Genomic DNA, 21,989 nt, shown 5'->3' on the forward strand with positions numbered 1-21,989 from the left:
TGGTTCAGATGATGAGACTTTGTTCTTGGACTGTTTGTAACATTTCATGGGCTTCAAAACATCCAAGTCTAATTTGACAGAATGGTGATACTCTTATCTAAAAATACCCAGTTTAGTTTTCAGTTTGAATGTGAGGCAACACTATATTAACAAGGAGAGCTTGGTGATCACCTCATTGTTTTTCACACACTCACATTCATAACTCGGGGCGTTTAAGGGTCACTAATTAGCCTCACATGCCTGTTTTTGGACTGAGGAAGGAAATTGTAGCACTAGGAGGATACATATGCACAAAATTGATTAGGTTGTGCATTTTAGCTCTAAAAATGCACCATCTGTACAACCACACTGAATCTAGGGTGAAGAAATGTCCTACCAAAATATCAGCACAGCTTGTATTTGCAGTCCAACAATGCTACTACTAATTAAGATGCCTATTTTTAGCTGCAAAATTGACTTACTTTGTGTGTGTATCTGATAGTCTTTTTTAACACAGTTTGATACTGAAGTGCAGCATTGCTACAACTGTGTGGTTCAAGTTGGAAACTGCAAAATAATTAATTTTCTTCTAATTATACCTCAAAACTTCCCTCACTTTTTGACTCCCAGTGCAGTCCTGGGGAGAGGGTTAACAGAGCAAAAACAATAGCTGCAATCAGAGATGGCCAATTAGGAGTCAAACTCTCCCTCTGTAAATGTTTAGGTTAAATGGCAGCAGTGTTCCCCTGTGTCCTGCATCCTGATCTAATGCAAAAACACCTACTCGGGGTGAAGAAAAGGTGAAATATCCCTTTCAGTCGATGGAAACATTATCTCAGGTGTGATTTAAAAGGACATGGTCCAGATAGTCCACAAATTACCCACAGTTTCTTCTTAATCTAGTTATTCAAAGTGATCTTGAAAGGAACAAAGTGCTGTGACTTTATTTCACATCAGTGTGAATCCATGACTTTAAAGGTACATGAGGAACATTTTCACCACTTCTTGTAATAATGTAACACCCTTGTACTGATGGATGATAGTGAGCAGCCAGCTCAAGTAATTCAGGACTAAAATTAGACAAAGAGAAGAGGACAGGGTAAAAATAGACAAGACCTTTTTTTTCCAAGCTGAGCTATTTCTGTCGCATTTCTTCATACAAATTCTGACAAGTCATTATTTGAAGCCATTATTCCTTCTTGTTTTGGCAGCTGGGTCATTGGCATCTGTATTCAGAGTATCATCCAAGATTCATCAGCTTGGCTCTATGAACAGTTTTTTCTTTCTTTTTCCTGATTTTTCTCCAGGGATTATATATCTAGTTGTCACATAAGCAAACATCACCTCAACATGAAATGATGTGATTTTTTTCTGAAGCATAATTGTATTTAAACCACTGTATATCTCTGTATTATGCACATCGAATAATCATATTTTTTAACTCAAAAAAAAAAAAAGCACTGAACAAAGAACAAGTATTTTGTTCTTAAGTAGATTTTTCATCTGTGATATTCACTTTGTTTTTCCCCAAATATCTGTACATTTAGCTCATCAAGCTTTAAAAACTACGGAAGCTGCAGCACTGGAGAGCAGAAACACCGACAGCCTGAGAGACACAGAAACCAAGGAACACTGAGGCATGAAACACAGACACACAGTGGGCACAGGATGGACCGAACAACTGGAACATACAAAGACAACCCCTTACAAATCCAAGGCACCAGGTGACAACAATCACACAATCAGCTACAGGTAAAAGACATCAGGGCAGGAATAACAATTAGTCGTAAGCAGGAGGAGCCAAGGAGCCTGAAATGAGAGACAGAATTTAAAAAAAAAACACAAAACACACCTGACAAAGAATGAACCCTGACAATGAGTCACTCTATAGTTTGTGATTCAGAGGATCACCTGGTGTGAAGCTCTCAAGTCACTCAGACACTCTTCTGGTCATCCCAGGAATGTTATTGCTACATTCTGTATTCATCCCTAAAAGTTGTTTCACTTGTTACATTTACAGTTTACTTTAAAGGTGCATTAAGGAGTTTTACAACCTTAAAAATACTTATTTTCCACCATAAATATGTTACACATTTTTAATGATGTGTACAATGTGCCCTGACATATTCATTGCAAGTACCTCTAAAAGCGCTAAATTGTCACTTGAAAGTTGCAGTGCCGGTCCGGCACCAGCATTTTTTTGGGGAGAATTTGAAAGGAATGACGTAATACGCGCTTCGGCTGGTTAGGTTTCATTTTGTCCACCATTACTCCGCCAGATGCTTAGTGAGCAACAACTGAGCAGGATCTTCCAGAAAGTAAGAAAAGACTGGCTTCTAGCACTGCCACAGCTCCAGCACAGACTCCACCAGGGAAAGGAAACTTAAATCTTACTTGAGCGCTTCTAAACGAGCGAAGACGGAGTCCCCCTCTTCCGTGCACGCGAGCCACAGGGACGAGTTTTTCACTAAGCTGCATTACGCCCAAGGCCTGCAGGGGGCGCTGTTTCGCATAAAACGTGCAAACTCCTCAATGCACCGTTAAACTGCTTCAAACGTATATTTCACATTTGTAGCTTTTACACATACACATTAATATAATTCATTAGAAAAATTAAAAAGGCTCCACATGGTAGTCGAAATTATGTTCAATGGTGACTTTTATCCAACAGCTGAAATATGAGTTAAGAAGATGGCCTCTACAAGACTCTACATGAATTAATCTACCACTAAAAGAACTGTCATTATAATGCCATCGGTATCATATTTGATATATACATTTCTGAGACTTATTGCTTCTCCATATGGTAAAGAAGTTTACTCCAGACCGTGTTGCATACTGCCTGATACTTGTCTTCTGCCTGGTGGATGCCCTTCTGCCCTACAATAACCGTGACATATCACATGGTGCAATCCATAATGGCTGAATCTCATGAGCCCCCAAGCTGGTAGCGTCAGGAAAAAAATATTGCTATTTTGAAGACCAAATAGATCTGAATAAAGCAGTGGTATGTTCATATTATTTGCTGTATTTATGCAAGGCTCTGAAAATGTTAATATTTGCATCAACTGTTCAGTGTTTAGCTTTCAGTTATATCACAAATGTTGTGTATATTTTCAGGCTTGATATATGTAATATCTGTCATGCAGTGGTTAGAAGTTACAATGATGAAATACTACTGGACATGCGACTTCATCAACAGCTGTTAATCATATCGTAATATACTTTGTCTCAGCAGGGTTAGGTAATAATGAAGACTGAAGACTAACTCCAATTGATCTTTCCATTGACGCAGCTGCTATTAAAACCGTCAGTATTCTCTCTGTCCACTGTGACACCTTGCAGCGCGAGAGGAGGGGATATTCAGCATTTAGTAGCATATAAGACGGTGTGATAGTGACTCCAGCTCCATGGAGCTCGGAGGGCTGCAGCTGGCAGGCTCAGATTAGCCTCAGCTGCCTGGCACTGCTGGGGACTCCTCGGGTGGGAGGTTAGTGTTGGGCCAGGGGGCTGTGCTGTAAGACACCGGAGCCAAGGTGATAGGGTTTTGCTGTGCCAGAGGAAAGGGACACCCGTTAGATCTTTCTACATGAGTGCGACTGCTTGCATGCATACATGACTATGTCATACATCTGTGCATATGTTTGCAGAAACTGTAGTAACATATAGATGCTCAAAGACTGGTGACAATGTGGGGATTTACTCATTTAAAGAATTCACATCTGTGAAATAAGTTGCATTAGGAGCAGACCTTGGAAAAAAATTACTCTTTTGGCAAATAGTGCTCTTGAGCAATAACACAAATGCACACAAATGAATCATGAAGACAGACTCTTGGAATCTTGTCGTTAGATTTGTTTTCTGTACTCATTTATTTTATTTGATGACAGTGTTTTTACTGCATTTGAAACTGTAAAATGTGCAGGTAGGGGCTTTATTTTTGAAGTGTCTAACTAGAAACCCAGGTAATGGAAAAGCAGATTTTAAGAGTCGCAGGTGTTCTGTCTTTTATAGAAATTGTGATTCAGAAAAAATGTTTGTGTCTCTATGCAAATGCAGCCCTGAGAGAAATGCTAATGCCATGAAGCATGGATCTATTATCTGGGAGGTCATAATGACAAATTTCTGTTACATCTCACGACTGGACAGCTCGTGCACACAAACACAGCGCATCCCAGAAAAAATGAACCTGTTACACAAGGAAGAAATTGAGTGAACAAATATAGTTTCTGCCTCCATTGATCATTTTTAGCTTCCTATTCCATCATTTTATTTTCTAACCTGTACTTTTAAGAGCAGAATTAAGTAACCACAAAATAACAAAAATAATTTAAAAAAGAAAGAGAGAGAGAGAGAGAGAGAGAGAGAGAGAGAGATTGCTGAGTGTATTTTATTGGTATTCCTGTTTATTTAGATTAGTATGTTTGGGTTTCTGACAGCAGGTGACAGATGCCTCATCAGACGCTTCCTAAAGGCTGGAGGGCAGCCGTGGGACTGAGTCCACCGAGCCAAGACCAGACAGCTGTTCCACGGTCCATGCGTCAGATGTGACTAACTGAGAAATAGCGCAGTCGTGGATGGTTCAAGGCAGGAATCTTAAAATAATTCATGAAGTGCGTAGTAGCTGCACTTACACTTAAAGACAGTAAAAGTAGATCTAAAGATGAAGCAAGCATTTTTGTCAGCGACAGAAAGGTTTTGTGAGTTTGATCTCGCAACATTATGACTACTAACAGGTGAAGTGAACGACATCTCGTTGCCATGGCTCTGGTTTAGTGGCCAGGCTATATTAGGCAACATGCTGAGTGAAAATGTGTTCCTCAGAGTTGGAGCGTTAGAAGCATTAGGGTTTGCAAGAGTTTCACAAAGGATAAATTAAGTTGACTAATCAACTGAATAATAACTGCACATCTTGTGGGGTGTTCTCAGTTGTTAAGATCTATCAAAAATGGTCCAAGGAAGGAAACACAGTAAGACTACAAGTGGTTGATGGTTGTCCAGGGCTTTTTGATGTGAGGTGGGAAAAAAAAGCCTGTCCACATGCTTTACTTTAACAGACAAAAAAACTGTAGCACAAACTGCTGCTCAAGTTAGTGCTCATTCTGATGGACAGGTGTCAGAATAAATATTGCATCACATTTGGTAGTGTATTGGGCAGTAATAAAGGGGACAGAAAATAAAAGGCCAAGTGTTAACATTAGAGTAGATGTATATGTACTCATAAGAGAACTTTAACAAAAGAGCATCAGAGTTTCTAGAATTATGACGACTAATCTTTATTCACAGTTCTTCTCCTTTTTCAGACAGAATATGAATCTGTTATGTAGTCGCTTTTTTATTTCTGGCTTGTGGAGACTTTGTTTGTCATTAAATAGAATACGAGGGTGGACCCATAAGTTCCCGGACTGTGGTTATAACTTTTTATTTTTTAATCTTCGCAATTATTTGAAACTGTCACCTCCAAAATACTCTCCTTTGGCTTGAATACAACGCTGCACCGGAGATTTTCACTGTTCAGAAGAGTCGCCATGACCGCGCGTAACTGTGCCGGAAAGATAGAACTTCGATTTTCCCTCCCCCGCCTGTATGCCTGTCTTACCTTTCCGCTGCCGCTCCAGTTTCATCTTTGACAACAAAAAGCAGTCGCTTGGGGCCAGATCAGGGGAATATGGCGGTGGGGAGGCTGGCTGGTCACGGTTTTAGTCCAAAAATATGCTTTACGCACAACATTTGGTGCTATTTCTGTGCGTAACGGGGCGTCCTGTGGTCTGCTGTCTGTTATGATGCGGCCATTTCCGGGTGCCTTCGTCTCACTGCTTCTAATAACCGCCTGAGGATCATCTGTCTGGATCTCCACAACACTCCCATCAGATCTGCAATGCCATCAAAAGTCCTGCGTGGATCTACCAGGACGTCTTCTTCAGCTTTTGTGACGTTTTCCTCTGTTCTGGAAGTGGATTGTTGTCCTCTGCGTGCCTGGTCTTCGTGATGTAATCTGATTACTCTTAAAGGGCCCAAACCACTCAGACACCCTAAGAATCCTTCTTAAAGAATGTCTGCAGCATGGTGAGTGTTTCTGCCGCTGTTTTCCCAATAAAAAACAAAATGTTTTGACAGAGCGCATATCCGTGGATATCCGCCATCTTGAAAAATCGAAGAGCGGGGTGTAACTCTGTCAACATAAACAGTGACTGTCAGCTGACCGCATCACGGGGGAAGACCAAACCTGGCACAGTTATGCATGAGGTTATCCTGGAGCGACATCTAGCGGCCAAAGTCGGAAATTCATTGTATTTTTTTATTAATAGAATCAGTCCGGAAACTTTTGGGTCCCCCCTCGTATATTCTTTAATATAAATGGTGTTCCAGGTAGGAGTACTTCACAAACAATTTTATGGTTTGTGCACTTCTTTGTTGTGCATCTCATCAGTTGGTGGTGTACAATAAAATTTGGAATTCCCTGCCTTGTAGTTTTGTCATTATTCTTTGCTGTTTGCAATCCCCTTCAAAATGATTGTCCGCTACCCCTGGTGATTTCTAAGAAATATTTTCAAGATTTGTGAATGGAGGGTGGAAAGAGCTCTCCTCATCAGATGTAAAACATCTAAGTCCTGTGTGTTTTGATTCTCCAGTGACCACTTTCCTTTTGATTTTTCTGCAGAAATAGTTATTTTCTATTCAGTGTCTATGAAAAGAAATTGACATTATAAAAGCAAAAGGAATGACATAATCATCTTAGATATTATTTTTGAAGATACTTTTATGTTAATCCGCTGCCACTCTTAACCAACCTCTGTTTTGAACACTCCCACTCACTTTTTTTATGGCTCCATAAAGCAGGAAAAAGCAAAACAGAATGAGTTTCACAAAAACCAGTCAGCCACAGCTTCATCATATGTTACACTAGTCTTCATAATAGCCCTGGATTGGTCATTAACCCCAGGTAATCAGCTGTGCATCCCAACCGAAAATCTGCCTGCTTACCGAAAACAGTTTTCCACTTGAAATAGTTTGGTTTGGCTGTAATGGGCTCCTCCTCATTTTATGGCCTCTTATGTTCTTCAGCACATTGCCCTTTTCACACACAATTACCTCCTCAGCTCCATTTCAGGCTCATTAGTAGAGCTTACAGGCTCATTCTTCCCCAAAAGCAGAGGCTTCAAATGACGGCAAGTTCTTCTGCAACACAATCGCTTCCCACGTCTCAACCTTAAAAAAAGTGAATGCACTGAACTTAATGTTAAAACCAGTTAAATTAACAAAGTTATACTTACTGTAGACCCGTATAGTCAAACAGTGGACCAGTGAAGAAAGACTAATGTGAGTTTGATATGATCATAGAAACTACATACCCATCTATCTGGCTGTTCAAACTTGAACCGAAGTGTCACAGGGTCGGTGAGATCCAACCCAAGCCTGTCGGTAGCAGCCTTTCCAGATGTCTTTAACAATAGCTAAATAATGTGAAAGAAAAAAAAACGTTGTCCAAGGCCCCTACATAATCCATGGATCCTACATTGTCCATGCAAGGCAAACCTGAAAATCAGACAACAAAATCTCCCTGCTCATACAGAGAAAAGAAGTCTCATACTGGCACAAAATGTGGTGAGAGTGTGTTAACGTGAGCTGCTTAATACAAATACAGAGCTGTTGAAACACCAAAGCCCCTGAAGCACTGTGTTCTGTCTGTTATACTCAACATGTCTGTAAATAATTCTGACATTATTAGTTTTACTGTACACTGGCCTATTAATTCAAAAAATATAAACTCAGTGTCTTTATTTCAGTGTTTCTTAACACCAGCATGAAGACATTACATGACTTTTATCTCAATAAGCAAAACACCTCAGTCTGTTCTCTGACTCGACTGTATTCAGAGAGAATAATTAGACCACACATTGTAGTTCCAACATAACTGACACAAATAGATACAGCAACTACTTTTTATTCCATAATATGCTTTTCGTCATTAGAAAGATAGTAGCTAATAGTAGACTAACTGCACTTGATTAAATTTACACACACTGTCCTTAAGTATATTCAAAGACTTTGGACTTATGAAAAATTGCTCAGTGCTGTTGCTTATCATGTCCGTGCATCGTCTGGCTCCTGCTTCCAGCATTACACACAGTATATCCAAAAACACCAATCATCTGAAACATGACGATGAGCCCTCTGGACTCAAATGGCCTTCTCAGGCATCAGGGATGCCTCTAATCGTGAACCTCTGAGCCGTGGTGGAACAGGAGATTCACATCTCGAATGTGCAGCTGACAAATCTGCACTTGTTTCTGTTATAATGGAGACATAGTGGGGAAACGGGAGTGAGTTGCAATATTTCATTCAACCAAGTCTGGATAAATATTTAAGACTTCAGACTGCTTAAAACCTGTGGAGATGGGAATAGCTTTGTGATGCAACATCGCAGGAGAGGACTTAACAACAGCTAACTGTGCATTACACTTAGCAACAATCCAGGGTTGGATGAAATATTTAAAAGCACAACCCAGTGGGTTTCCTGTTGTTCTATGTCACACAGGGACAAACATCTGTTTCACTGATTTTAGGCTGGTCTGATTTTTTTTCTTCACAATTTTTGGTGAGACCATCTAAACACAGAAATTGCCTTACAATATAAGGCAAGTGAATGAAGCAACATTTACAGAAGGGATGGGATTTATGTAAGGCATCATGCTCAGAGAAGTTTATTTGAATATGAACATATGAATATGAAAGTACTTTTTTTATTGTTCTTATTGAAAAAGTTTTTTTTTTTTCATTTCAAAAATAGAAAACAAAGGCCAGCCTTTACAAAAAGTATTAAAGAGCATGTAACACAAAAGACAGAAAAGACAGTGGAATCCAGCAGTGTCATACATGAGCAAAATGATACAAAATGCATTCACATATTTGATCCTAGTTCAAAATGTACTCAATTTTCAAGACTTTCAAAGCTCTTTCCCACTGTGACATAAACATTTGGTGTATTCTTCCACTAATGCAATACCTCAAACACTCCAATGTACGTTTGAGGATTTCATTTTGTTTCTTCAATGCTGAACTGCCCTCTAGTGGATCACAGGTATGCCATCTATCTATGTGTCTATATTTTCCCGTTGATGCTTTTTCTTTCTCCACAAGTAAAAAGGTTTTGTGTTAAGAAAAAACAATAACACACATTCACGCTGCACTGCACTGGTAAAAGTCTCAGCCTAAACAACTAACTATAATCAATATCTCTTTGTGAAAAGGTAAATCATTTACACAATTTTAAGAATCCTAACAGAGAAACACTGATGGTAGTTTTTATTATTTTATTTTTTTTCAGATTGATGGATTAGGCTGTTACATCTCAAAGCACTTGACTCAAAGTCAACCTGACTAAAGACTAAAGACATGTTCAGTACAAGTTCATAAGAAACATGTGTTTTGTACAAATGGTACAGTTCAAATGAGTTTTTAATTGAAGTTTCAAGTCGAATTGAATCAAGTTTGAAACAAATTTTATGTGATCAAATACATTTCCGGGTGGGATTTCTTAAATCACTGAAAATTATTGTCCAACAGTAATACTTTCAATTATATAAGTGTTACAAATCATTTTACAGCCAAAACATTTGGCAAAAAAACAAAACAAAACAAAAACAAACAAACAAACATGATATGAGCATCTCTGCAGAAAATATACACAGTAAAGCATGTTCTGGAGCTCAAGGAGTTTGAAATGCAAAGAAGCCCCTCAGCATTTTAGAACTTGCTCCCTGCAGCTTTTACTCACGTGAATGTACTCAGAATTATTTAATTATTTTTTATTTTATCATAATTTTGTAGCATAGAAAACATTTATCCATATTAACTTTCACCTGGTAGTTCAACTATATAAATAGCACATTATTTACAGGACTGCTACAATATTTGATCAGAAACATACATTTCTTTCTACTGTGATTATTGTTCCAATGTGAAATATGTTTTACTTGTAAAGACGAATGTAAGTGGTTAAAATTCAGTAACTGAAGTGACAAAGGTTATATGGTTTGAATCATGATTTACAGCAACTGAAGAAAGAGCTACAACAATCTAGCTTAAAAGAGAGTCTCAAACATTTTGCAAACCATAAATTGTCTTTCACACTATTTGTTGAAGGTATTCTGTTCGATGGTATCAGAAGCATGACTGAAAAAGCTGTTGAGGACCACAGTTTGGTCTTGACAAGCTGCCTAAATGCATACCTTTAAATTCACAACAAGGCACGTCTATAGATGCATCTGGCTTACCAATATTCTCAAGGGTTTTACGTCTCATACAGGCCTCATGATCACCTCTCTCCTGTAGGAGAAATTAGTGAGTTTGACCCTGTTGTACCTCCTCTCACTACTTTGCAGCAGTCTATACAAAGACATGGTAAACTTAGCCAGAGTCAGTGTCAAGACAATCTCCACCACCAGCAACGATGTGTAAATTATCATCGGAGTTTTGCACCGCTGAGCTTCGTTATCATGCGTAAATGAGGCGAAATGGGGGTACTCATCCTCTGTGGATGCTTCAGTTTGGCAGATGAAGATCAGTGGAGCTGGTGTGATCCCGAATATGCTGGTTGTCGTCCAAGTTGTACTTGCAGTTGTTGTGGAGAGTGCCTTTTTCGTTGTGGGTGGTGTGGTTGTGAGTGCAGTTGTTGTCATGGTGGAGGTTGTTGGAATTGTTGTGACTAGAGTTGTGGCCTTCGTTGTCTGTTCAGTAGTTGTGGCGACAGTGGTTGTAGGTGGAATAGTTGTGGCGATAGTGGTTGTAGGTGGAATAGTTGTGGCGACAGTGGTTGTAGGTGGAATAGTTGTGGCGATAGTGGTTGTAGGTGGAATAGTTGTGGCGATAGTGGTTGTAGGTGGAATAGTTGTGGCGATAGTGGTTGTAGGTGGAATAGTTTTGGTGATAGTGGTTGTAGGTGGAATAGTTGTGGTGATAGTGGTTGTAGGTGGAATAGTTGTGGCGATAGTGGTTGTAGGTGGAACAGTTGTGTCTGCAGTCGTGGTAGTATGTAAAGTTGTTGTCGATGCGGTGGTCATATAGACGGTAGTTGGCTGTGTGGTTTGCATTGTAGTGGTGAATGTGGTTATTTGTGTTGTCGTGGGAGCTGTTGTGGTTGTGAGAATGGTTGTTGGTGCTGTTGTTGGAAGTGTTGTGGTGAGTGTGGTCATGGTGGTAATCAAGGGAGCAGTTGTTGGTGGAAAGGTGGGACAAATCAGTTGATCTTCTGTCAATGAAATAATTTCCATCCCATTTAGGTGCTCCGGTGTTTTACAGACAAAATTTTTCTGAAGCTTGTTAGAGTTCAACTTGATCCAATTGTGAAAACCTATTAGATTACAGTCACAATGCCAGGGATTGTCATCAAGGTAAAGTTTTTTGAGTTTTTTCAAAGGCACAAAAATATCTTCAGGAAGTGTCTTCAGGCTGTTTTGAGCAAGCTTTAGTGTGATTAACGACTGCAGCTTTTCAAACACATCCACATCCAGTGACTTTATCTTATTACCCTGCAGATTGAGTTCTGTGAGCTTCTCAGGACCATCAAAAAACTCCGCAGACAAGGTCTCCAAGTGGTTTTTAGACAAATCCAACGTCTTCACTTTCTTCAGAGGGTGAAATATTCCATAAGGAAGAGTGTCAAGGTTGTTTTGACTGAGCCTTAATTCAGTCAGTCTAGGCATTTCTCCAAAAAGTACAGGTGGTAGACTGGTCAGTTTGTTTTGGCTTAGGCTCAATGTTTTAAGCTGTGGTAAACCAACAAAAAATCCTTCAGGTAAAGTAGTCAGAAGGTTATTGTCCAAAGTCAGCTTATTTAGTTTGTCTTTGTGTTTAAACTGATTGGGTGACAGTTCCTGTAATCTGTTGCCATGCAAACCAATTTCTTTCAGGTTTGGAAATTTATGAAAAATGTCCTCAGGTATGCTGCTCAGCTGATTTTCATAAAGCCTTAATACTTGCAGTTTTTGAAGGTTTGAGAACAAGTCAGTGGATACCGCAGTAAGATTGTTTTTGCCTAAGTTGAGTAAAACAAGATTGTCAAGGCCATCAAATGTCTCTTCTTCAATTAATGCAATCTCATTCCCATGTAATTGGAGCTCTCTTAATTTTTCAAGGCCTTCAAACAAGCCTTTGTCAAGTCTTTGTATCCTGTTAAATTTAAGTATGATAATCTCCAGGTTGCTCAGGCCTTTGAAGACACCCACTGGAACAGAGTTCAAAATACTGGAGGAGATCTCCAGTTGCTTCAGGTTAGTCAAGCCTTCGAAAGCTCCCACCTCAATAGATGACAGAGTCTCACTGGTCACGAACTCCAGCTTTTCAAGCTGTGGGCTCATAAGAAAGGCTGCTTTAGGAATTGTTTGAATTTGGCTAGACACAAAAAACACTGCGAGCACACCAGGTTTCAGTGTGGGAGGGATGGTCTCAGATGAGCCAAAAACTTGCTGGTTGAACTCCGGGCACACACCTGATGTACATGGTTGATCTTGAGTCAGTGAAGACTTGAGCAATAAATACAGAAAAAAGCTGATGATTTCTTGTCTCAACATTGTTATTCACTACAAAAAGAAGAAGAATTTTTATTACAAATTTTAAAAAAAAAACTACATTTTTTTATCTAAGAGCTTTACATTGTACCATTGATGAAATTGCATCTTGTTACAGTAAAATGACAAAATAACTGTTGCCTACCCGATTTTTTCCTGCTCCTGGAATTTGAAGTCATGGAGGAAAACAAACAAGTGCAGTCTCATCAGTTATCTCTTTGTATCTATGTTGACCAGTAAGTCTCGAGTATGTTGCGTCCCATGTGAGGCGTGGCATAACATACTTCTGGACTATGAGATAAGGGTCAAGGGGTGTGTTTTTTAAGAGGCTTCAAGTCTCTGTAGAAGGGCTACAAGCATATTTGTTTTCTTCACTGCTACTCATGTTTAAGAATTTAAATTTATTTTAAAAGTAGTAAAAACATCCAAAGCTATTTTTTAAATTATTTTCCATATAGATAGATAGATAGATAGATAGATAGATAGATAGATAGATAGATAGATAGATACACAGAAATAATTAACTAATACAACAGAAATACACAAAGTATTGCATAGAACTCCACAGATGAACTGATGGGGAAGCCTACTCTAAAGATTCATTAAATTTTCCGTCTGAATTTGATGGATGACTTTGCTATTATTGCCAATGAGTTTAAAAAAAATGACTGCAGCAGAACTATCAGTTATGTTGAGTATGATAAGTTATTCGGGCTCATAAACAAAAAGCAGTTTCATGGTTTTTATATATATATGTATATATATATGTATGTATGTATGTATGTATGTATTCATGGTTATACTTGAACTCTTTCTCTTTCACTGTTTTCATATCAATTGCATTCCATCTAAGACATCAGGAAAATAGTTCAAAACGGTTTCCCCTCCTCACATATATGTCAAATGTATTTTAAGGGATCTGATGTCTGATGACATTTAGAAATTTTTGTAAAATTGTTATTGTATCATTCACTACAACATCTGTGCATCGAGCGCTTTCAACAGTAATCTGAATTAGTTCCAGTAGATGGCAGTCTAAAGGAAGGCCTAATCCATGTACAGTTCATTTAATGAGGATATTTGGATACATACATTTTTACTCCTTAAAGTTCAGTGTTGAGTCATTCCTTCGTATTAAGAGTAAAGCTTTTTCTTTTAACTTTCATTAAATTGTGTTGAATAAAGCATAAGCAGGAATCCCTACCATGAAAATCTATTCAGACTTTGATTAATGTGTGTTGTCAACTAATCGAATCAACTCAGTTGGATGGAAATTTAGTGTATGCAGGACCTGAAAATAGAGCCCATTGTTTTTGGTACAGTTATCAAAAATGTAATACTTAGCTGTGTGAAAGTATTTTGGTTTTGAGCTTTTTTCCCCATGCAAGATGTCAATCTGATGCTGTTTGCAGTTCATCTTTGAACTCTAGTTGTAGATAAATATCTGCAAGTGTTTATATCTTATTGAAAATGTGAGTGTAGTCCAACTTGCTGGAAGGTTCCGGGGTCAAGAATGTAAAAGCTTGAATTCATACATTGAAAGATCAAGTTCAGTTAAGATTAAATACAATACAAGATGACTCCCATTAAGAGATGTGCATTTATTGAATGTATTGACATATTTTGAATTGATTTGTATCAGAATGAAATCAAAATCACATTAAGTAAATAAATTAAGCCCGTTTTCAGTTTGCTACATGCATTGTTAGTCCACAACTCATTTTGTGTAGAATTAATCAGAGGCTGAGTACACTAAGTGAAGTAAACCCTATCAAATGCTCAGGGTTATTTCCAAGATAGAGATCTTTTTATAATTAGTGCAGAAAATGTCACCTCTTTCTTTCTTTACAGCATGATTGATAAACTTTGCTTACTGATAAATCTGAAAATTAAACTGAAAGCTAATGAAATTTGAAGCAAATATGTTTGTTATGTTTGTATGAAATTGCTGTGGTTCTTTGTGTTGCTCTTCAGTTTCTACAATCAAATCTTGGCTCCATATCTTCCAAGTGCATCACAGTAATCATTGTGTGTCTTCCCTTGTCTTTGAAAGTTCTTGTCTTGTTGTCTGATGGGTTATTCTAAAGAACAGAGTTCTTATTTCTGCGGCCGATATTCCCCTTGCCTCTCTTGTTCCTCCTCCAGCACACACAGCTGATGACGACAGTGCTGATGACGACAGTAGACACCACTGCAATGGCAATTAGCATGATTGAAGGATCGTGAGATCTTGTTCCACCCTCTCCTTGTCCACAGCTGGTCACTTCAATGTGCGCTGAGGTGGGCGTGGTCTTGACCTTAGGTGAAGAAGTGCTAGTTGGAGGTGTGTTGGGCTTCCTCCTCTTTTCTGTTGAGGTCAAAACAGGCTCCTCGGTTGAGCTGAGAAGCATCAGGCTCTCATCCGTTAGTTCAGCAATCATCTCACCGGTAAGACTGAAAGGAGTGTCACACACCACAAGGGTTTGGTTGGCCTTTGAAGGATACTGTCTGAGCCAGTCCCTGAGAGGTAAAATGTCTCTGTCACATCTCCAGGGGTTCTGCTTGAGAAGCACTTCTCTCGCAGCAGTGAGGGCATTGAGACTCTCCTGTGGTAGGTTGGGAAAAGAATTATTGCTCAGGTCGATCTCTCCTAGGTCACTGACACCTTTGAGAAATCCTGAAGGGAGACTGTCAAGGAAATTGTGCTCCAGGGAAACGTTAACTAGCTTTGGTAGTCCTTGGAAAGTTCCAGCTTGAAGGACTCTGAGCAAATTGGTGTGCAACGATACCTCTCCCAGCTGCTCCAACCCTCTAAATGCACCTGTGGACACATGACTGATCTGGTTCCGACTGAGCACCAGAAGACGCAACTGAGTCAGGTTCTTGAACGTGTCATCTTCTATACGACTTAATTTATTGTCATACAGCCACAACTGCTGCAAGGCCATGGGCCCGAACACTCCTGGACCCAGATTCTCCAGCTGATTTTCATACAGAGAGATCTGGGAAAGAAAGGGCAGGTTCAGGAAGATTCCTTGTGGAAGAGATGTGAGTTTGTTGTTGGAGAGGAACAGCTTCTGGAGTTTCATATTGTTTGCAAAAAGTTCATGGTGAAGGTGAGTGATCTGATTGTCTTGTAGTGACAGTTCCGCTAGATTCACAAGGTCATCCAAAATAGCAATGGGAAGTTCTTCCAGCATATTTTTGTTAAGGCGTAAATGTGTCATCTGAGAAAGACCCCTGAATGTCTGTGGAGACAGTTGGCTGATATTATTCATGGAAAGTGACAGGAACTTCAGCTGAGTAAGTGGTTGAAATGTTTCCACAGGTATAGATGAAAACAAGTTCCTACTGAGGTCAACTTCTTTTAGCGCCGTCAACACAGAAAACCACTGAGGCCGGAGCACCGACAGCTTGTTGCCCCTCAGATTCAGAGAAATGAGCTGTGGTACATTTTGAAAGAAGGCCTCTGGGAGATCCTTCAGTTCATTACCAGGAAAACCCAAGGCATTAAGGTTTGGAGTGGAATCAAATACGCCAGGAAGCACTTCCCTTAAAGCTGTATCCTTAACCATAAACACAGTCAGCGCATCAGAGAAATCTGCTGTATCTTGTGGCTTCAGGGAGCTAAACGTACAGTCAGAGAAGTAGATATTGCTGGTTGATGAGGGCAGAGCTGTGGGGAATTCAGAGAGGCTCTGGCAGAGGACTTTGGTGTTCTGGCACCTGCATCCATTTGGACATGCCCAAACAGCAGCTGTGATTGAACAGAGCAGCAGAAACGCCTGGAGTGTCAGCGGCAGGTCCATCACTGCCCTGGAATACAAAATGAAAAAAGGCCAGATATGAATCATACAGTTTGGGTTCGTAATTCGTAGCTCAGGCAAATGTTAAGAATTATGCGAAGATACTGTTGTCAGTAAATGGCAAGTGCTTTATCTTTTTCGTTTGGCCTTCTATTTGAAATCTATCAGCATCTGACTGAGAGCAACAAACCTCACTGTGTTTTTCAGGCACACTTGAATTACATTGTGTGAAATTTTGTCCATGGAAATACGATTCCCATGATAGTAATGTTAAGGCGTGGGAGGCTGTTTCAAAAAGTGTGCATTTACAGGACAGGAAACGGTATTGTTTTCAGAGTTTCAGTTGTGTTTTGGAGTTCATGTCATGTGAGGTCATTCTAAACCTATTTTAGCTCACTTTTGAAATCTGTTTTTTTGTTGCTGTTGTCCACCTTTGTAATTGAACTGCAGTAATAATTCTGTGATTTGCTATTCTTTCAAAAAATAAATAAAAGTTTGGTAAACAGAACTGATTAAACTTAAATGCACCCCTAAAAAGCAGACATCATTCAATTAAAAAAAAATGAAAAATGAAAAAGCAAATGCTAGTGAAGAAACATTGCTTTGAGGGAATTAATGGCATATTTTTCATTCTGACATTATTCTGACATTTGATAACCTGGTGTGGCAGTAGGTATAATTACAGCAGTAAAAAAATAAATAAATAAATTATGCAGACCTTTTTCTTTTTCTCTCCCTGCCATATTATTTGCACTTCAAATCACCAGTATAACAAGGCAGTTACACTGAACCCATCTCCAATTATAAACAGTGAATGCATTTTGCTGCTTCAGCATCTTATTTTATTCAAGAAGGAGTATTTGCATAGATGGATTCAGCGTTGCATGCTGGTAGGAGCAGTGCTCGCCAACATTCCCACCAGGCCCCACTGTCACTAAATGGAAGTTGGCATTGCAACTGTTTACTCAGGATTTAAACTCAGGTTTACTGGTCACATTTGTTCTGAACTTCACACATGTTCGGAGTGTGTCCTTGTGAATCTCTCGCGTGATTATTGAATGTGTACCTGCTGCTTAATTTGCTGCTTCTTGCAAAATGTTTTCTGTGTTTTGTCTACTTCTCAGCTGGACTGCTGACTGCTCGCACATGTTTGAGTCTGAGGCTGCTCTTACTTGTTTGTGGTGGAACAGAAAGCTGCTGGGACAAAGCTGTGCCAACAGAATGACCTGCTTCTCCATACAAACCAATTTGCAACTTAAGGTTGGCAAGCTTGAGTTGTTCCTCAGAGGCAGAGAGGTATTAGAGTGCAAGAAGTGTCTTCTCCTCGGAAGTAAGCGTCTAAAGAGGCCAGTATATCCCTCACATAAACTCAGATACTATTTCTTTTCTTTTTCCTAGATTACCCTGCCTGCTGTTTTTAACTAAAAAGAAAAAGAAAGTTAGGAAAGCACAGTCGTAGCTGCTCCCATTTTTTAAAATAGATTTTACTTTCTCTGAACATTTTCATTCAAAGTGTAGGACGTGCATTTCTTATTGTCAAAAGGAAATGGTAGCCACAGTGTACTTAAGGCTCAGCAACAACAATGCACTTCACTTTTTCTGTACCATCAATACCTATAATCTCCAAATGTTATAATTTTGGTTTCTGGTTCACCACCCTGTAGTTTTGTCAAAAGTCACACTTCCCCCTTTTGTAAAACAGCTATGTGGAGGTCAGAGATCAAATGTCAGTCAGGAATATCTTCCCAATTGCCCAACTACCAGAAAACTGAAAAATCTCCCTCTCTTCCTTTTTTTGTGAGGTGCTACAGTGAAAACCTTGCACATAAAAGTTATGTAACTTCCTTGGTGTTTTGACACTAGGCATATTGTGTTGTTCAGTCGCAAAATGGGTTTTCTGACTAATATAACTAATCTCATCTATAATTCAATTATGTTCTTTTTGAAGCAAAACTGCAGCTGTTTAAACACGTCTCTGCTTGTGTTGTCTCAGTCCAACTAAAACTGCACTGTCAAGCAGTCTAATGTCCATTGCATTTCCACTTCATAATTAAATGCTTCGACCCTCCCGCCCACCCCCCACTTCCATCACATGAAAACATTGGCCCATGCTTGTCAGGAAAGACTGAGCAAGTCACTTATCTGACAACTTCAGATGAATTTTTTTTTTGTTTGTTTTTTTTTATTAGGTTTAGAATTTTTGATACAAATACTGTACTAATTGTTTGTTAATAATTAATTTTAGGAAATGGTTTGTTGTACAAATAAAAACACAAATTACACAATAGAAGAATACCACACAATACATTAACACCATGTCATATGAGAAAAATTATTACAAGGGATTGTTATAACTTTATTCCATTATAATTATTCTTCAGTTTGGAAAGACTTGGCCCTAGTTTCAGTTAAAGTGCCACCTAAAATGTGTTTTTGATGAGACATTATTTGAACTGAAGAGAAAGCAAAAGACAGATGAGTCTTTTATCTGTCTTTGTGTGTTTGTTTAAAGTTTTAAAATCAACAATCGGTCCTATGTTAAGCAGAGCATTATGTTGTGTTGCAAAACTTACCTTAGGTGGTAGCTGATAAGCAGGGAGCAGAGACCGTACGTTGGCGTGGCTGACTTCTGTAAATGTCCGCCCGTTTTCCTGAACTTCAGTGAACCTCTGAAAGTTTCCAGCACAGCCCAGGCTTTCACACTACCATATTTTCCTACTCCTCGTCACCCCTGAATCTTTTTCATTAATCAGCCTTCTCTGGCTGTGAGCTCATGAACTGTGCTGGACAGTTTTCTCAGCTTTCAATAGGACTGTTCTCCCTGCCCCCTCTGTGTCTGCCCACTGGCCTATCACACACTGGCGTTTCTTGCTAAATGTGGTGGAGGGGGATCAGCCAAGAGAAAGCTCCACCTTCTAGTGCTGCTCTGTGACTGAACTGATTTTGTGTTTGTATGGGTATTTCAATGCATGCAGCAGGATGGGTGGACTGCGCTTCCTCATTGGAACCACATGTTTTCAAACATGGCTTCTTAGTCATCTCTGAGGGGGAAAAAATAATGCACATTTTTGTGTTGAGGGTAGGGGTTGAAGAACTGGTGAGACTTTGTTCTTAATTTTGGCATACTGTAATTTGTACACTGTGTGCTTCGTTTTTGGGAGTGCAAAGTAACAGCTGCAAGCATCTGTGGTATAAAGATACTGGTATGCTCGTAAACCAGTGGTCTCCACTCTTGGCAGCCTTGGCCTGTTTGTGATTATCAGCATGTCAGTGTAACCACCGATTAAACCATTTATAATCAGGGTGAATTTGATTCAGGATGAGCAAAACACTAACTTGTTTTGATTTTTATGAACTTTTCCATGTAGAGTAAATGTGATTCATGTACATATTTTTTTGCATTTAAAAATCAGCAAGGTTAAACAATGAGACGCACCAGGTTGTTCAGCATTTAAGCTTCCTTACACGGGTAGCTTTTGGAAAACAATGAGAGTGGAGTGTAATAACAGGCGTTTACAAAACACACACCCAAAGTTAACTGACTGGGATTTTATGATATCCTGCCAAGACACTGGCAGATGATTATATGTGGTCATTCTTCTGGCTTGTGACTATTTTAGTTTCATTTATCCAAAGCCAATTAGAGTCTCAAAGCTTTTCTCCTGAGCACTGGTGTTTTTTGTTAAACACAAAATCCGTCAAGAGACTGACTGACAGCAAAAGTTTTTTTGCTTGTTTTAATAATTATTATAGGGATGTATTATTATATGAAGATTGTTATTTCTGGTACAGATGAGCAAGACTCAATTCAATTCATTGTGTAAATTGCTTTACATGTGAAAGAGCATATACGCTTGGTCTATGATTTCAGTGAATGGCTGGTGTTTTTTTTCCATAAATCCTAAAATATGAATGGTAAAAAAACAACCCAAAATGGTTTATTTTTTAACCCAACAGTTAATCAATATTGGACCAGCCCAACAGTAGTTCTTTCTACCCAGAAAAATGGGTGTTTCCCTTAGCCTTTTTCACTCCCGTGACGACCACCAGGCAATGGCGCTATTTTAACCATAGACAGGAGTCGAATCAACAACGTCCTGATTGTAAGACGACTGCTCTACCCACTAAAACACAGCCGCCCTGACAGCTAGCAATGCAAACATTATACATAGTGTAGCTAGCGAGCTACACGCGTTAGCTAGCTATTTGGTTAATGCTAAATACATGGAGGGCGCTCGCTCAAGTAAATTTTTCTTTGGAGCACATTACATGATGACATGAAGCCGCACAGTCATGTGAACTGTGTAATGTAAATAAGCACAACCCTGTACTGCATGAGAGAGCCAGAAGACCACTTCTGTTCTTCTGTGTTGCAGAGAGAGAAGATGGAAGTGACACACGGACCCGTTGACAACCTAACAGCGGTCAAAACGACCCATGTGCTGAGTTTGAAAATCTATGTTGGGTCTGATGGACTCTAACCCAACACCTGAGTTGCAATAAATAACTCCAAACGGATTATAATAGTCCAAATTGGGTTACTGATTTCATAACCCAGCGATTGGGTTAACAAAACCCAACATTTTTTAGTGTGTAGTCGTTGCGAGATAGTTGGAGGTAATCCGAATTTTTTGCTGTTTCTTATCATTAATATGTGACCTATGAAGTGCTGTACTGTCAAATCACCAAGGCAAGTTTGAACTCTACATCCTCACACTTCAGCTAATTTCTGATCGTTTGAACCGTAGCCTGCCATTTTAAAATTCTATTAACTTGAACCTTTTTGAAATAGAAAAAAATAGGTTCAGTAATAGTCAAATACTTAATGGATGCATGTAGAAGCAATAAAACAATGTTTCTTTATGAGATTTTAAATCTATATTTCCATAGATGAAAACATGATCTGATCTGAAAATAATTATATAACTTATATTAGACACATTTAGAGATCTAAGAGTAACACAATTAAATGCATGCTGTTGTTACATCTTTGTACAGCAAAATATGTGGCTCCAAAATATGAGGTGCTAATGTTGGCATTGGTGTTTAGCAGCTATAATAGTAACAGCTTATTTACTTGGTAGAATGCTTTAACATAACAGTTGAAGAAAAGTCATTACAGACAAAGATGTCATGTCAAATGCATGAAGAAACTTTTTCTTAAATCTTTGGACCTGTTTTTCATCACTGTCAGATGTTCGCTGTGTTCCTGCAGTGGGACTTCCTCTCCCACCCCCCGTGAGTGTGTGTGTGTGTGTGTGTGTGTGTGTGTGTGTGTGTGTGTGTGTGTGTGTGTGCGCATGAGTGCGTGCGTGCATGCGTGTGGCGTGTGTGTACTGTTATGCGAGTTCAGCGGACTGGAAAAGCCCAATCAGTTGTTGTCATAGCAATGAACTTGGGTGCTGTTCACCATTTCATCCTCTTTTGTTTGGGTTTACTTTACAGTCCAATCGCTTCTCATGGAATTTGTGGCATTTTTGCTGCTAGTCTGTGAGTGTTTACAAAGTTTTATGACCAGCAGTGAGCTCTTTTCTATTGATTTATCTTCAAAAGAGTACTGCTGATCTATTGCCAGCTGGAATTAATGCAACTTCATGAACTCATCAGCAAGCAAACATGCTCTGTAGTACCGGTAACTGGCTGTGAGTACAGTATA

At 39.2% G+C, this 21,989-nt stretch overlaps 2 protein-coding genes across 2 annotated transcripts; both read right to left on the bottom strand.

Moving 5' to 3' along the window:
* Positions 1 to 9,282: 9,282 nt before the first annotated feature.
* Positions 9,283 to 12,918, bottom strand: LOC115381576 (carboxypeptidase N subunit 2-like). Its single transcript, XM_030083061.1, has 2 exons — positions 12,694 to 12,918; positions 9,283 to 12,560 (listed from the first exon to the last, which is right to left on the bottom strand). Exon 2 carries the CDS (start codon positions 12,549 to 12,551, stop codon positions 10,281 to 10,283), a length of 2,271 nt encoding a protein of 756 aa, XP_029938921.1. The 5' UTR covers positions 12,552 to 12,560; positions 12,694 to 12,918; the 3' UTR covers positions 9,283 to 10,280.
* A 1,211-nt stretch (positions 12,919 to 14,129) lies between these two features.
* LOC115381577 (leucine-rich repeat-containing protein 15-like) lies at positions 14,130 to 19,231 on the bottom strand. The gene is made up of 2 exons (XM_030083062.1): positions 18,907 to 19,231; positions 14,130 to 16,343 (listed from the first exon to the last, which is right to left on the bottom strand). Exon 2 carries the CDS (start codon positions 16,334 to 16,336, stop codon positions 14,630 to 14,632), a length of 1,707 nt encoding a protein of 568 aa, XP_029938922.1. The 5' UTR covers positions 16,337 to 16,343; positions 18,907 to 19,231; the 3' UTR covers positions 14,130 to 14,629.
* Positions 19,232 to 21,989: the final 2,758 nt, after the last annotated feature.

This window comes from Salarias fasciatus, chromosome 23 (genome assembly GCF_902148845.1).
Source record: "Salarias fasciatus chromosome 23, fSalaFa1.1, whole genome shotgun sequence".
In the NCBI taxonomy this organism is placed as follows: Eukaryota; Metazoa; Chordata; class Actinopteri; order Blenniiformes; family Blenniidae; genus Salarias; species Salarias fasciatus.